The sequence below is a fragment of the Podarcis filfolensis genome (genome assembly GCF_964270895.1).
Source record: "Podarcis filfolensis genome assembly, chromosome: 2".
NCBI classification, from domain to species: Eukaryota; Metazoa; Chordata; class Lepidosauria; order Squamata; family Lacertidae; genus Podarcis; species Podarcis filfolensis.
This window is the reverse complement of record NC_139605.1, coordinates 101,742,668-101,759,747: the sequence shown is the minus strand read 5'-3', so window position 1 is coordinate 101,759,747 and position 17,080 is coordinate 101,742,668. Positions and strand designations below refer to the sequence as shown.

Genomic DNA, 17,080 nt, shown 5'->3' with positions numbered 1-17,080 from the left:
GGGTTTGGCGCATTGCGCGTATGTGCAATCGTGCGTAATTTGGATGTGCTTAAACCAGGAGTTGCCTGTACTCACTGGTATGGAGAGCCAGGACCTCTTTTTATTACTTTATATATGCACGTGACAAAACAGACAAATATAAAGCCCATTTAACTATTTGCAAAGCTAGTGTGAGTACTTGCGTACAACTGTTCACAAGAGATAAAAATGTATGAGGCTTCAATTAAAAAGAATAGTCCACAGTTTTTTTCTTCTGTCTTAGTTAATGAAAGCTCATTGCATAATCATAAGTGTTGAAACACTGGATAGAAACTTATACTATTGTACTCATCCCTGTTGTGTGATTTCTCAAAAACTAATATACAAACAAACAAACAAATGTTTTATGCCTGAACCACATTTTTCTATTGGCAGAGCAAGATTACCAGGTTGGTTGAGTATTGGCACGACATTTTGGTTGAAGGCAGGATGAACATTTTGGAAAGTAGGCATTTTTCATAATCCAGTTAGCTCCTGCCTTCAGTGAGAGCCAATGCCCAACCAACCTGATGACCTTGTGCTATCAATGGAAAACTACTCTTCAGGTAAGTGCCAACTGTACTTCCTTCACAGGTGAAAGATACTTTTCTTCTACTCTGAAAATACTCTGGAAAAGTCCTTTGTTGGACAAGGTGTTTCTGGTAGAAGAGATAACATTATGAGCAGATTTTACCATAGATAAGGATGAATAGTTTATTATAAGAAACATATTCTAACAGGGACCAGGAAATCCTCATGGATAAAATTCTGCCAGAAGATCACTCTTGATTGTTTAAAGCAATGTTTCCCAAACTTGAGGCTCCAGCTGTTTTTGGACTACAACTCCCATCATCCTTAGCTAGCAAGACCAGAGGTCAGGGATGATGGAAATTGTAGCCCGAAAACAACAGGAGACCCAAGTTTGGGAAACACTGGTCTAAATTATTCTACCTCTTTACCTTTGATCTCAACTTTGGTGGGATAGATTTAGAGGAGATTTCTGTTTACTGAGAATAACTTGCCGAAATCAGCCATCTTACAAGATACATCAATTGTGTTGATTAGGTTTCAGTCTGTTCACAGTCCTGAATCTAAATGTTTTGATAGTATTAGCACCATTTTTATCACTTGCTACTTAACATTTTGTCTGTTTCTGTTTTATAGGGTTTTTTACACATATTCTGTTAGATGAAGCTGCACAGGCAATGGAGTGCGAGACTATCATGCCTCTAGCATTAGCAAGTAAAAATACAAGAATTGTCTTGGCTGGAGACCATATGCAAGTAAGACACTGTATTCTTGAACTTACCTCATATAAATCTTTTCTTCAGGGAAATGAAAATTACCAACAAAGTATATTTGCAGATTACAAAGCAGCTCTTGCATCAAACACTCCCACAGGTAGTGTGGTGCGATAAAAAAATTAAAGCATTTGTCTTAAAGTCTCAGTTTTAAATCTTACATTGGCCATGAATTTACTGGTTGGCCTTCTGCAAGCCACTTCCTTTCAGCCCTAGCAACTCTCTATGTTGTTGTTGTTTAGTCGTTTAGTCGTGTCCGACTCTTCGTGACCTCATGGACCAGAGCACGCCAGGCACTTCTGTCTTCCACTGCCTCCCACAGTTTGGTCAAAGCATGGCTGGAAGGAAAGAACAGAAAACGAAAGAAGGGAAATGGAGGAGAACAAATTTAAAAAAACAAAAAAATTGATGAATTAAGGCAGAGTAAGCCGTTTGGAAATAAACAGTACAGTATAACCAGGGCTTTTTTCTCCTGGCACGCCCTGTTACTCCATACCAACAACTTTTTTTACAGCAATGTCATGTCAAGGAACAAAGAGAGTTAGAGAGAGAGAAGGGGAAGGAGGAAGTATGCATGTGGGCTGTGAGAGAGAGATGCATTTGGGCAGAAAGAGAGATGTTTGGTTTTGTATATGTGTTGTGTGTTTGAGAGAGGAATGCATCTGTGTCTGTGGTCTGCCTTGTGTATGGTGTGTGTATTGAATGTGCATGTATACAAGCCATTGTATATTATTTCCCTAAAATTGGGAATGTTCCTTGTTGCTAGATAGCAACAGCATCATGTTGTGTGTGTGATCTCCACAATGGGAATCATCAGAACTTAGCTGACTTTCCTCCATTTACTCTGTCAGGATGTGTGAACTAGGAAAAGAAAAACTCTGAGCTGATGAGCTGTGGCATTTTGTGCAGTTAAATACAGCGGTACCTCGGGTTACATACGCTTCGGGTTACATACGCTTCAGGTTACATACTCCGCTAACCCAGAAATAGTACCTCGGGTTAAGAACTTTGCTTCAGGATGAGAACAGAAATCATGCGGTGGCAGCGCAGCGGCAGCGGGAAGCCCCATTAGCTAAAGTGGTGCTTCAGGTTAAGAATGGACCTCTGGAACGAATTAAGAACATAACCAGAGGTCCCACTGTATAAATATATTTCTCTCCTCGTTTAGGAAGAAAGACAAAGTACGTAGGTATCTCATTCATGGTGATTGAACACTTTGCTTGTGACCTTTTTGCAGTTTCAAAAGAGGACCTTAAATAATTACAAATAAATTATTATAAGTTTGTTACAAGTTTAGTAAAGAAGTGGGAGGAAGTACGGGAAGAGGGGAGTGTGGGAAACAGATTTTACAATTTATCGATATATGAGTACTACCACCACTTTTTTTAACAACAACAGAAAAAAGCACGAAGTGGTAACTCAGAACAAGATTCAGAGTATGATCACTAGTGATGAATCAAAAAGTAGCCCCACCAGAATGCTAAATAGCTATATTAGAAGTGGAATTGACATAAATGTTTAAATTACTCTGAGAGTAGGAAATGAAGAAAGAAGAGATGTTAAGTGCATGTGAATAATAAAAAGAGAGGAAACGGTGGCAAATAGGCAATCACCAGGCAAAGATGAATAGGAAAGAAAGCATGGAGCACAAATCCCACATGAAAAAAATAATGTGAAGATGCGAAAGCTCACATGTGAAAAGGACAAAAGCATAAAATTCTATGGTGTGGTCTTTGAGGGAGACAGAATTGCTAGGCTACTATAAGAAAAAAAAATGACAGGAATCACAAAACTGCAAAAGGTTAGCTTAATTTCAATAAAAGTCATATATTTCAGAGGGAAATGTGTGCATAAGAGCAGTCTTATCACACGTAGAATAACAATGCAACAGAATAGGAAATGAAAAAGAGGGCAGCTGGAAAGGTGAAAATGATTATTAAAGACAGAGAAGGGTCAGAGTAATAGCCCGATGCCGTCGCATAGGATGAGGCCATGTTGTGAGGTTGGCTTCGGTAGAAAACCTCTGTGGCAGGAAGCTAGTGGATGCATGATCCTAGTGGCTGCCTGGCCTTCTACAGACTGGCGTTGGCCCAGTGGGATGAAGCAGCTTCATTGGCTGGCTTTTGTGGGTTGAGCCTTGGGGCATACCTGGGAGAGAGCGTTCCCTCTCTGGTGTGCTGCTAGATTATAAATAGGAGCCCTCAACATGTCCTCATCTATCCAGTACTTCTCTCTTGGCCACAGGAAATGAGGAAATCACTCCAGTTGTTGTTTTTAACAAGGAAGAGTGTGCCTGTGCCCAGCTTGTTCCTCTTGTAGCTTCAGGACTGGGCTGCCTTGTCTTGTCATGAAATATATATAGTAACCAAATACAGGCACCCAGTTCTCAGGTTTTTAGATTTGGACTGAGACAGGTCTTTGCTTTGGGGCTACAAGAGCTGCAGACGTTGATAATCATGTTATTTTGCTGCCTGTGGGTACAGGGAGCAAGCTATGAATAAAGTGTCATCCTAGTTGTTTCTTCACTTTAGTTTAAGACACTTAATGCCATTTCTATGGATTTGCAGTTAGTTTTTCCTGATCTTTTACAACACAGCATGAGATCATGTTGTGCACAGACACAATCATTCAGTTATAAAGCTCATAAACAACATTTTCTTTTCATTCTTTCTCTGATGCAGCTTAGTCCTTTTGTCTACAGTGAGTTTGCCAGAGAGAGAAATCTTCACGTCTCGCTACTTGACCGTCTCTATGAACACTACCCTGCAGAATTTCCTTGCAGGATCTTGCTGTGTGAGAACTATCGCTCCCATGAAGCTATCATCAAGTAGGTGTGAACTTTTTCACTGTATCACACTTTTTGCGTGGCTGATGCAAGTGTCTAATAGAAAACTTTTTTTTAAAGTCCTTTGCCATTGCAGTCTCAAATTGAAAACACTCTTCTAGAACTTCCATTATAATAAAACACTAGTTTTTATGTTAAAATGAACATAAGAACATTATTTTGTGAAGCTTAGAATGACTTATCAGGGCTTCCTTAATTGTGGTTGGTACTACCGAAGCTGCAGCCAAATTTTGAGAAAGTTGACAAAAACCGGTCTAGCTGATGCAGCTAAAGGAAATGCACTAAGCTTCCAAAAAATTTCAGACTTGGTTGGCTGATAATCATTTGGTGTGTGGAAGAGATTTATTCAAGTTTTTAAAAAATGGCTCGTATGTGGTCTTGTTTTATATTACTTATGTGTTCATTTTGGACAAATCAGTTTGGAGTGTATCCAACTCACAAGTGAAAGCGAGAAAGTGAGAGTGTAAGCATCAGTGAGACTATGTTTATAATCCACTATTTGGGCTCTACTTGTTCCGTGGATAAAGTGAAGACACAAGAGCACGGGTAGACAAACTAAGGCCTGGGGGCCGGATCCTGTTCAATCGCCTTATCAATCTGGCCCTTGGATGGTCCGGGAATCAGCATGTTTTTACATGAGTAGAATGTGTGCTTTTATTTAAAATGCATCTCTGGGTTATTTGTGGGGCATAGGAATTCGTTCATTTCCCCCCCTTCAAAATATAGTTCGGTGTCCCCCCCAAGGTCTGAGGGACAGTGGACCGGCTGCCTGCTTCAAAAGTTTGCTGACCCCTGTACAAGAGGCTGCAGTCCTATGCCCACCGCAAAGTAAACCTTGTTAAGTTCAATGAGTAGTCATGCATAGGGTGACACAGAAAAGAGTTGCAGTTGGTGGGGTGGCACAGGTGGTCTGCCAATGCTCACAGACATTCTAATCACCAAGCATCACCATTGGTTCTTGGGGGGAAGCATGCAGAGTGAAGTTTGGTCTGGATGTGGTGGCAGAAGGCTACCATTGGGCTATCCACATCCCACACCCAAACCACGCCTCATCCCCTGTGCTTGGCTCCCCCTCTCCTCCACACTTAGTGTTCGAAAGGCAGGTGAGCAGCACCTGTGCTGCCCCACTGGCTGCTACTGGCTGTAAAGCAGTCGCTTTCACCATTTATGTGAATTCTAACGGCCTTATTGATAAAGACATTTATTTCTCAGTTAAAAATATGAGCAGAGAAATGCTTCGGCAATTCAACTATAAACGTCTTTAAATGAGTGTGTTGTGTGTGTGGGGAGGTCAAAGCTCTTAGCAATCATAGTGGTCCGTATGATAATTAATTAATTTTGATGTTGCAATGCCATAAAGAATCTGGAAAGCTCCAGAGAATTCTGCACAAGATTCATGGCGCGCTTAAAAGCTAAAAAGATGCGCATGTGTTCCACATCACCCATCATGTTCGATTTTTCTTATCTTAAACATCATGCCTTATTAATGTGTACATTTTAAATACCCTCTAATACACATTTAGTTATCAGTGTCTTTTGTCTCTTGCCCTTTGTAATATATCAGACTCTTGTCTTAGGTGCTCTGTGTTCAAAATATGTTTGAATATTGTATCATAGATAGTAGACACATTCTCACTAGATAGGAATAGATTGTTCATCCTAATTTATATGTAGAAGTTAAATTAATCTGTCCAATGATTATTTTAAAAAGTCGGCACTCCACAGCCCTGATCAGGAACAAGTTTTACAGAAAGCCCACCTTCTTGTTTTTGCATTTATCTTCCAGGGTAGGAAAAGGAAATTTAGGCACATGAGGATGTTCCCTTTCTGTGACACTGTATGCTTTACTTCTGTTTCTGTAAAATGGCTTGGTTGCTACCTAGCAGCAACACCCTGCTTCGTGGGGCAGGAGAATGAAGGAACAGAGTTCTCTTCCCACAGGGACAGGGAAAAAGGAGTGCAAACTGGGAAATAAGCTTTGCCTGCCTCCTCTTCAGCCTCATTCAGTCTTTCTGTGGGAGAGGCATGGAAGTGCACAACGGCCTATATGTCATTTCTCCCTCCTCTTTTGCCATCCCCATACCGCTCTTGGGAAGGAGCCATTTTTCATTGTAAACTTTATTCTATTTGTTTATCCATTTGTTTGGTGTTGAGTTTTTAAAGCAGCACATAGCTTCCATGTTTTACTTTGCGTTTTACTTCGTTTCAGTTACACATCTGAACTTTTCTATGAGGGCAAATTGATGGCAAGTGGAAAGCAGCCAGCGCACAAGGATTTCTACCCGCTGACTTTCTTCACGGCACGAGGAGAAGATGTACAAGAAAAAAACAGCACTGCTTTTTACAACAATGCAGAGGTAGCACTTTGGTTTCACCTTTAATTGCTTTCTCGATAATCATAATTTTCGCTCCACTTAATCTGTTCCAGAAAGCGTTTTTTTTTTAAAGAATGACTTGTTCTTTGTCTTAGTCTAAGACCCAAAAAATAGAGAGTGCTTGCTTGAAAATTAGTATGACTTGTCCCTAAAAGCAAGGACCTTTTCACATGACCCTCAAGTCACACACTGTTCTGAATTTCAACCCATGATGAGGTGATGACAATCGTATCATAAGGAAGTGCCAATTGGCCTTCTGCATGCTAGCGCATGAGTGTTTTTTTGGCTGTTTGGCTTTTTCATTTGGCCACCTCAAGTTGTAGCATTTGCTTGAAGAGGCATGGGATATTTGTAGATCTTAGCCTCTATTAGTTTTATATAGCTAGGACCTACAAATTATTATCCAGAGGTAGATGAATACATGCCATGGATTGGTAATGTTGCCCTCTTGCGGCTGAAGACAGGAAATTCAGACTGTTCTTGGTTATTGTGTGTCATTGGTGAAATCCTTGCTGTATTTCCACAGCAGAGGTTTTTAGTATTCATGGTTTAGTGTGTTTATTTCCCAGTAGCAGGATGGTACAAATAAGTGAAGGGGAACCTGCGACCATTCAACCCACACCCTAAGTAAGGTTGAGGCACTTAAAAAAACCAAACCAGAAACTTTGTTTTCACTCAAAAGAGTTTGTAGCTTAGCGGTTACTTTTATAAGGCACAATACTTTGTTTGAAACAGACACTTTTAACAGTGATGTTTAATAACTGTGGTAACTTAGTACTTACACGGTGCCGTGGGACAGAGAAATCCTTTGTAGGATTGCTTTTCTTTTACCCTATCCATAAAACCTCCAGCCTCTCCTATAATCTCATCCTTCCCCTTAGCTAGGTTGAGCCTAGTGTGCCTTCAGATAATCTAACTCTGACTGGGAGCCACTTCACAGCCTGTTCTCTCTAATGGATACAACCTATGGGAGTCTCCAGTTTAACCAACTCTCACAGGTTTGTATAGGATTTGTGTGGCTCATGTTGTGGAGTGGCACCTGAGACAACCTGCAAAATGATCAACTGGTACTTAGTGCCTCTGAGTTGTTGTCCTCAGATTTCTCAAGTGCTACTTCAGCCCACCCATTTGCAGGCACCTGTGAGAATCTGACAACTTACAGGGTGGTATGTGATTGACAGGCCACAATACTGTAGTGTCGTGCTACAAAAAAAAATCTGTGACAAATGTGTGCAGCTTTTTTACCCGGAACATTTGTGCAATGTTTTTTCAGTGATTTTGAAATAAAGACAGTTGTATTGACCCATAAAGAGGCCACCTGCAGTGTCCTGTGACCCATTAATATGCAGCGTTTGGTGTGTGCTATTTCACATTTCAAAGTACTGTATGAATGAAAACAAATCTGGAGTGAAAAATGAAAAATCCATAAATAGGCATTAGCATTATCTAATTCAACAAGTGACTGTTAGCTTTAAGTAGCTTAGGTTCCTTACTAATTTCATGAGCCCTTCTAATAGCTTATGTAAAGCAATTACGGATACAGTATCCATCATTGTGGTGAGACACCTACAAACTATCGTGTTAAGATCATGGGGGAGGATCATGAAAATAGATATGCTTCTGTTAAAACCTGTTTTGAAGTACAGTATTAGATTTTATCCAAATTATTTATACCAGACCAGAAAAAGCCAGTGCTTAGCATGATTTCCCCCCTCCCCTTCAAGGTGTTTGAAGTTGTAGAACGTGTCGAAGAACTGAGGAGAAAGTGGCCTGTAGCCTGGGGGAAACTGGATGACGGCAGCATAGGTGTTGTAACACCATATGCTGATCAAGTGTTCAGAATTCGGGCAGAGCTTCGGAAAAAAAGATTGTCTGATGTCAGTGTTGAAAGAGTGCTAAATGTTCAGGGTAAGTAGCACCTGTATATCTAAGGATCTGTGAACTTGGCAGAGAATCTGAAATGACCTCAAAGTTGTCAGCAGCTTACATTACTTTATCTGATGTTTTATTTAAATTGCAACCCTAATAGCTGTTGAACATAAAGCAGCTTTTACTTCATGTTTGTACCTGGCGATAATAAAAGAATTTAGGTAATTTAGATCGTAGTTACAGTTAACACATAGCTAAATATATAGGAAGTACTATTCCAACATGGTCTGCAAGTTGTAACTGCTGTATAGTGTCAGTGTTAAGCAGGGTTCACAATTTATTGCCAGATAGTTCCCTGTCGCTGAATACCAAATCAGTAACTCATTTTTTTGCGTAACTGCATGGGACATGCTCCCCAGTCCTATCTGTAGAGGGTTTTTCTATTCTCCCCTACAAGGGCACACAAAAACACACACACAGATTCCCATTTAATGTGTAGATTGTTCCTCCGCTAAAAGAAGAAAATTTGGAAGCCTCTACATGTCTGATGGGACGTGGGTGGCGCTGTGGGTAAAACCTCAGTGCCTAGGACTTGCCGATCGTATGGTCGGCGGTTTGAATCCCCGCGGCGGGGTGAGCTCGCGTCGTTCGGTCCCAGCTCCTGCCCACCTAGCAGTTCGAAAGCACCCCTAAAGTGCAAGTAGATAAATAGGTACCGCTTTATAGCGGGAAGGTAACGGCGTTTCCGTGCGCTGCGCTGGTGCTGGCTCGCCAGAGCAGCTTCGTCACGCTGGCCATGTGACCTGGAAGTGTCTTCGGACAGCGCTGGCTCCCGGCCTCTTAAGCGAGATGAGCACGCAACCCCAGAGTCGGACACGACTGGCCTGTACGGGCAAGGGTACCTTTACCTTTACTACATGTCTGATGCTCCATGCATCTATCATATTCTGCATATATTGTTGTGCATTGACATGGTATTTTATGAGTGGGTGGCTTATAAATATTTTTATAAATAAAAAATATACTAGAACAGGGCGACTGGCATGTGGCCACCCAGGTTATCACCTTCCCTGACTATTGGCCATAGTGGCTGCAGGTGAGGGTAATTATATAGTTCAGCAACATTTGGAGGGCCACAGAGTAGCAACCCCTGTTATTTCTTGGGCTCCAGCTTCATAACAGTTTTAGCCTCTTCCTGAAAATGGATTCACAGACATAGCCCTCCATTCCTATATGGAGTCCTATGGTTGAACTCTAAATTAGTGTATTCCTTTGCAGTTTCACAGACAAACTAATTATTGTGAAGATTAATTGATGGGACAGTAGAAATTAACAACCGCAGCCAAATTATCACTGTTAACTGCCCTATTATGGCCCGTCTTTTACCAACTTAGAGGGGTTTAATGGCTAAGATTAATAATGGGGATTTTTTTTAAAAAAAAGATATGTGAACTTAATGTCACGCACATTTAATAGATGTTACTGGTGAAACATAAAGGGTATAAAGCCAAAAAAGATCAAGCATAATTACTGCTAGAGTAAAAGATGAAGACTTTGACCTGTAAACGATTCTGGCTATTTCTAATGCATTTTCAAATCGTTTAAACTCTTTTTTTTTTTTTCAGTACAAAGCTTTTTAGTTGAGCACTAATTATCCAATTGCCAGAATTACATGGTTGTATGTCCAGCAAAGAAATTGGCTAAAATTATCTCAGACTTTTCCCTCTTCTTCAGGAAAGCAGTTTCGAGTGTTGTTTCTCAGCACGGTACGAACACGGCACACATGCAAACACAAGCAAACACCAATAAAACGGAAGGAGCATTTATTGGAAGATTCAACTGAAGACTTGGATTATGGTTTTTTGTCCAATTACAAACTTCTCAACACAGCCATAACAAGAGCACAGTCCCTAGTAGCTGTGGTGGGAGACCCTATTGCTCTGTGTTCCATTGGAAGATGCAGGTACACCAAATGTGGGGTGTGAACAAACAGTGAATAGGACCGATGAAAACTTTACTGTGTATTTGGTAATGGACAGTTGGCCTGTAGTTAATAAATCCATTGCCATGCTTATATGTGTGCTGTTCCCCACTAGGCTGGTTTTGGCTGACTTTCCAAACCTACTCAGATATTTTGAGGCTTAGCGAAAGCAGCATCTTTGACCCTCTATCTCTCCTGGCCTGTAGTTTAGGGCCTATCATTAATACCTAAGGGATTGCTATCTCTTCTACCAATGTATATGCTCCAACAGCGCAGTTTGGGCCTAATACTGTACATAGATTCCTGGCAATGAGATCTAAGTCAGCAGCATTTTGCTGATAAATTTAATTAGCAGCAGTAAGTGAAAGGCAGAGCTGATTTATACACATTATAGATAATACACATCATGAAGCTCTTCCTGAACTGTACAGCTTCAGACTTCAGATGGGGGTAAAATAGTTTGAACCTGGCTTGTTCCAAAGCTTAGTAACTATAATTTCCCAATCTGGCCTAAAAAACAAAGGGACATACCTTTGTAACACTACACCCTAGCTGATAATCTGGAGAGCTAGACTGAGTTAAACCCCATCTTTTTACTTTCTGATAAGCCAGAACAGAAACAAAAGAGCCCAATTGACATCAGAGCAACTGAAAGACTTTTGGTTCTGTTCATTCATGGCAACCAGGAAGCTATATGGTGCTGTTTTGTCCCCAAAGGGTGAAGTCCAGTGCCTAGGATGGAGCCTGAAAACTATGTAATGGCTTGCAGGTTCATCTCTCTTCTCTTAGGGACAGGAGCACGCCGGGAGAAAGTAACAGGGGTTTACTCTTTAGTAACAGTTTCACAAAATAACAAATCATAGGCAGGGGTATGTGCACAACATTTGAAAAGATTAATCTGTACACTGACTACCTCCGCATTCTCTCCCCTCCCCTCCCAAACTGAATGGCCCAGTTCAGAAGATTGTATCTTGAGATACACATGAGGCATTTGCTCACAAGTGGAGTCTTGCAGCTTCTCCCTTGTATGAGGTGCTGGGCTCATGCATATCTCAGCTTACTATTTCAGAGCTGTGACATTCGAGTAAGAACCAAGAGCAGGACTGGGTTAATCACCAGCTGTTTCTCCTTTGTGAGGGGAAGAACATGAGCGATAGAGTATGGGAGATTTGTATGTGAGAGCAAGGGGAACCATAGATTTTTTTCTTGGTCTCATGGAAGCAAAAATATGCTTGCAGATACTTACAGTTTCTTAATATATATATTTACATTTTTAAATCTTTTATACACTAGCCTAAGGGTTTGTTTGTGGCAGAAATTTAAATTATCATCATTAGAAAACTGTGGCCTCCATTGAAAGGATAAACTGTGGTCAGTGAGAATTTACTGGGAAAACACAAATGGAAGAGAATTCAGTAATCTCTCTTTCCTTGCATGAGATCTTCATTGTAGGGTAAAAACTGGGAATGTGCTTTCATTTCATACTGAATACATATGCACAGTGGCGTCATGAAATAGAGGCTTTATGTTTACCTTCTTTGTCCATCTATCATAAGCAGATTCTATTCAAATTATATCATTTTTACCAAAATAATGTCATTTAGATGGGTTGCATATTTTAAAAAGCATATATATTTAAGTGAAACTCAGTTTTAGATTATTTCTCCATCACAAAAAAAATTAAAAAAATTAAGCATGCCTCTCTTTTCTTTCTGTCAGTTGTAGATAACATCCTGTTGAAAAGTACTGCTGGAGGATTCAGACATACTTTTCATTAAGTTAAACAGGATTATAAAGGAAATGACTTTTTAAAAATGCTAAAAACAGCTTAGATGGGTCTGTTTGGCACTTGTTTCTTTTAAGATAAGGAGCATGTTTCAATTGTTACAGTCCCAGTACAAGTGTGCAATTTCTGAAGTCTACTAGCAAAGGCAAAAACCTTATAGGAGTTCCGGCACTAAGTCTTCCGTGACATAAAATGTTTTGAGAAACGCTGTCAGTAAACCTTCCTAATGGCTGAATGCTGATGTTTATTATTTTAGAAGCATGCAATACTAGGTTGTCTCATAATAAAATAGTACTGGATTCAAAGTGACTAATGGAAGTGTAGCAGTGTACTGGGTTCAAGGCTTAATTTGTAAAATTTGTATATAGCAAACAAGCAACTTAGGTATTCTTTTTCTTTTGGCTTCTTTAGGAAATTTTGGGAAAGGTTTATTGCCCTTTGTCATGAAAATGAAAGTCTTCATGGTATCACATTTGATCAGATCAAGGCTCAGCTGGAAGCTTTGGAGTTAAAGAAAACCTATGTATTGAATCCGCTGGCTCCTGAATTTATTCCACGGGCGTTGCGACAGCAGCATTCATCACACGCTAACAAACCACAGCAGTCACCACCAAAGGTAAAGTTTTACCTGGAAGAAAGCTATTATGAGCTTGCAAGGCTCAATAGGGGTACCTGTTGAGAAGTTGTATGGCTGCATGGGCAAAACTGGTAGTTCTGTTTCCCTATGTGAACAAAGAGTAGAAATGATACTGGGCTAAGGAGTTCCTAATATGACCGGGTGTGTTAAAATTGTTGGTATGTACCTGCGTTGAGTGGCAAGGTAGTGCGCCTCCAGGGATGAAGTCAAAACTGCTGTATTAACAGCACTTGACTGACCTCCCCGGGGCGGAAGCCTGGGCATTGTTTATGGAGCTCCTGGGCTGCACGGATGACAAGGCCTTACTGATGTGGTTCCAAGGAAACCAGAGCAATAGGTTTGACACCAGTTTGGCTGCAGGAGTTGCTGGAAAGAGATGTACAAGGGACTCCATTCCGGCTTTGTTTAGGGTCCACTCCTTAGCCTTTCCTTCTTCCAAAGATATCCCACAAGGCAGTGGAGGTTTAGGATCAGAGTATTCCTTTTCCTAGATGGGCTACTTTCCCAGGTTGACGATTGGCATCCGCATCACTTCCATCTATAGCACGTACAGAAACCACCTTCTTGACCATTGGACCCACTATTGGTCTTAATGGCTCATTCCGCCAGAGCCTGTTTTTACATGCAAGGGTTTGAGACCCATCGGCCACCCTCACTTGGTTTAGCCAGCCAGTCAAAACTGTTCCCGGGGGGTGGCTGCCGTTGCATGCTGACAGCTTCTAGGAGCCTCCCCCGAAGAGGTACTACCCCTCCCCCCTTTTTTTAAAAAAATCATTTTTATTGATTTTCCAATAAAAAAAATCAATCAACATATCCACATCATAATCTTATTAAAAACAATAAACTAAAATTTTAAAAACCACCAAATTGCATTCCAAATTGTAATTATTAATTTTTCCGGGCTCCCCACATTCTGGACCTCTGAAGCATATCTCCAAATCTTCGTTCCTGCCTCTTCTCGGTACTGCCCCTCCCTTAACATCACATACACACCCTGTGTGTTAAAATAAAGTTGTTACTACATAATAGTTTTTTGCTCCAGATATAAAGCAGCTATCTAAAATGTACGGGCAATAAGTCAGCCAAAAGCTGTTAGAATTGATGTGAAAAGTATAATTCAGTACTTTACACTTTGCAGGAGATGATACTAATAACAATGGTTACTTGCAGCCTAGAAAACTGTTACAGTGCAGAATTCACTTACCATTTACTCATTATTGCACTGGTATAGTGTTCTTCAGGAAGCCAAACATATTTATCTAAAAGGCTGTAACAATAAAATGCTCCTATGAGAATTCATAGTGGCAGGAATTGTGAAAACCATACAATTGCCCTTCCTTGTGTTTATGAAGAATAATATTATATTCTATATTTAGTTGTCAAGGGTATTAATAAGATTTATTACTTGACCATGTTTGCTGGCATAATTAAAACGAGTTGTATTAGATCCTTGGAAAACAATCCCATTTTACAAGAAGGCTTCTCAAAATGTTATGTTTTTGTCACAAGTTAACATCTACATGAAAACTTCAAATTCATACTGTTTTTCATTTACATTTTTTAGATTTTATTTGATAGCGCAGAAAGGAATATCTTTTGTGAACCTTTCAAAAAGAGTTATTATATTTAGAAATACTCATTTATCAAAATTCATTATTTTCTGTAATATAATGAAGCTTTTAAAACCTATTAATAATGCTTTGAAATGTTAGTCTTTTAGGAAACTGCATGTCCAAAGACTGTTCTTCATTTTCAAGGTCCATATTAATACAATTTCCATTTCTGCAGAAGTTTCAGTAAGGTGTACAAGTTGGAACTTTGTCATGTTGGTTTTTAATTAGAAGATAGAATCTCATAATATTTCTGACATGCATTGTAACATAATAAAAACTGGTTTTCTGAGACACAAAGAAAATTATTTTAAAGGGTACAGTTAGTCATGAAATTAGCTGCTGAAACCTACAATCTTCCCACAGACCTATTTTCTTTCTTTTCTCACTGACAGAGAAACAGTACACGAAAAGTACATGCTAAATGATAAACTTTCAAGTTGCTAGTATACCTGAATTTTAACATAGAATCTGAGAGCCAAACTTGGATGTTATCTACACAAAAATATTTTCTGCAATAACAGAGAATGCAGGACAGGGGTATTAATAGGATTGGCAAGATGCATGGTTTAGTTCTCCTATACCCATGAATGCCCCTTCCCATATCTAGACTTGTGTTACAAGTGGGAAACTTGCAGTAGGTTGATTAAGTCTGTTAACTAGCCTTCTGGGTTTGTGTAAAAGCCATGCTGTTACTGTATACTGTAATATATTTTAGATTTGAAGAAACAAGAAGAAAAGCTTGGAGCCAGAGTAGTGAAAGAATAAGTCTGTGTTTAAATGGAAGGTACAGTGGTACCTCAGGTTAAGTACTGTACTTAATTCGTTCCGGAGGTCCATATTTAACCTGAAACTGTTCTTAACCTGAAGCACCACTTTAGCTAATGGGGCCTCCTGCTGCTGCCGCGCCGGCGGAGCCCAATTTCTGTTCTCATCCTGAAGCAAAGTTCTTAACCTGAAGCACTATTTCTGGGTTAGGGGAGTCTGTAACCTGAAACGTATGTAACCCGAGGTACCACTGTATTCATAGAAACCATCTTGTGGTGTCTAGTCTTATATATAAATCTCCAATCCTACATTAACCAGATAACCTGCCAGGGTGTCACTACCATAAGAGTCAGAGTAGGGCTTTAGTTTTAATTAGTGTTCTAATTCCTGGAAAGGCAAGCCAATGCTTTAAACCAGGGTTTTCCAAACTTGGTTCTCCAGCTATCGTTGGACTATAGTTGCTATCATCCCTAACTAGCAGGACCAGTGGTCAGGGATGATGGGAATTGTAGTCCAAAAATAGCTGGAGACCCAAGTTTGCAAAACCCTACTTTAAATGTTGCTGCACTCAGGTACCAAAGAAGAGTGAAAGACGTGTGCCAGGTAGTAATCTACAATCAAAAGAGACTATCTTGGCCCAGGTAGTAGTGACCTACTTATAAATGTGTAGCAAATCTAAACACAGTGAAATATTTGTAATATGAATTGTAGAATAATTTATCCCAAAACGCCCTTCTTTGTAGCTGCAGTCAGCAAGTCAGAAAGAATCAAGCTGAATGTAGCTAAAAGTCAGAGCATGGTGGGTTAAAAATAAAAACACTTTTACTCACTTTTAAAATAAGTCTATTTGATCCAGAAATCACTGCGAGACCACAGGCATAGAACTCTGCAAGGCTATTTTGAAGAGCAAAACTGCATTAAAAAAAAATCACCAGGTGGTGCAGTGCTAGATGCAGATAAAACAATGAAACAAGACAGGCTTTCAAATCCATTTGTTCACAGACTTGCTGTTTACATTTGGAAATAAAGCTATTTTAAAGTGACTGTGATAAACGTGGCAAAACAAATGTCAAAGTCTCTCTTATGGAAAAAGTTGTTAAGTAAACCATACATGTGTAAAGAAATCACAATACCAGATTAAATAATGTTTTAGTGTCTGGTCTTTGAAAATTTCATTGGCTTTCTTAGTTTCTGAACACTAACAAACCATTATCTTTGTTTAATAGGTAGTGAAACAGTTTATAATTTTTTCTTAATCCGTTTTATTTGTAGTTCACCTGTCTATAGACAGAGTACTGATTAATTTGTTCAGATTGCTGCAAAATTGGATAGAACTTGCCTTTTCCCTGGGAAGTTCATGTTCTTAAGCATCAGTGAGTTTTCACATTTGATGCTTGGCCACATATTGATAAGCAGGCGTCAGTATCTTCTACACTATTATCTATGAACAGCAGATATATTGCTTATTTAGAAGATGGCTATGGATCTGAGGTTAGTTGCATCATGATCTCTGACTTCTATGTTTGAGCCGCCTCTGACATAGGCACCCTAGATTATACTATTTGGCCATTGGTTTGTCTTGCCATCTGCACATATTCAGCTGTAGTGTGTAAATATGCTCAGAAAGTGAATAATAGTAGATATGTCTGCTCATATAATAGGGAGAATATTTTACAACAGTGTTCAGTTAGATACGTGTTATTGTTCTTTCATGTATTACCTGAGAGATTGGGCTGGCTGTGCTCTCTGTTGTCTCTGAGATATTAAATTGAGCACATGGAATTTTCTCTTCAGTTTCTAAAATGATTGCATGAGTTTGTATGGATTTACTTATATATTTATGATTTTTTTTATAATCCTCAGGGCACCCCACAGTCCTATGAAATGTTA

At 39.7% G+C, this 17,080-nt stretch overlaps 1 protein-coding gene across 6 annotated transcripts in view; it reads left to right on the top strand.

The window, feature by feature from the left end:
• Window positions 1-17,080, top strand: part of HELZ (helicase with zinc finger) — a 116,546-nt gene that overhangs the window by 66,757 nt on the left and 32,709 nt on the right. For all 6 annotated transcript variants that reach the window (XM_083598527.1, XM_083598525.1, XM_083598526.1 and 3 more), the window contains 6 exons: window positions 1,183-1,301; window positions 4,001-4,146; window positions 6,374-6,521; window positions 8,264-8,447; window positions 10,143-10,371; window positions 12,587-12,791. In XM_083598527.1, the coding sequence (XP_083454653.1) occupies window positions 1,183-1,301; window positions 4,001-4,146; window positions 6,374-6,521; window positions 8,264-8,447; window positions 10,143-10,371; window positions 12,587-12,791 (1,031 nt within the window). The remainder of the gene's footprint in view (window positions 1-1,182; window positions 1,302-4,000; window positions 4,147-6,373; window positions 6,522-8,263; window positions 8,448-10,142; window positions 10,372-12,586; window positions 12,792-17,080) is intronic.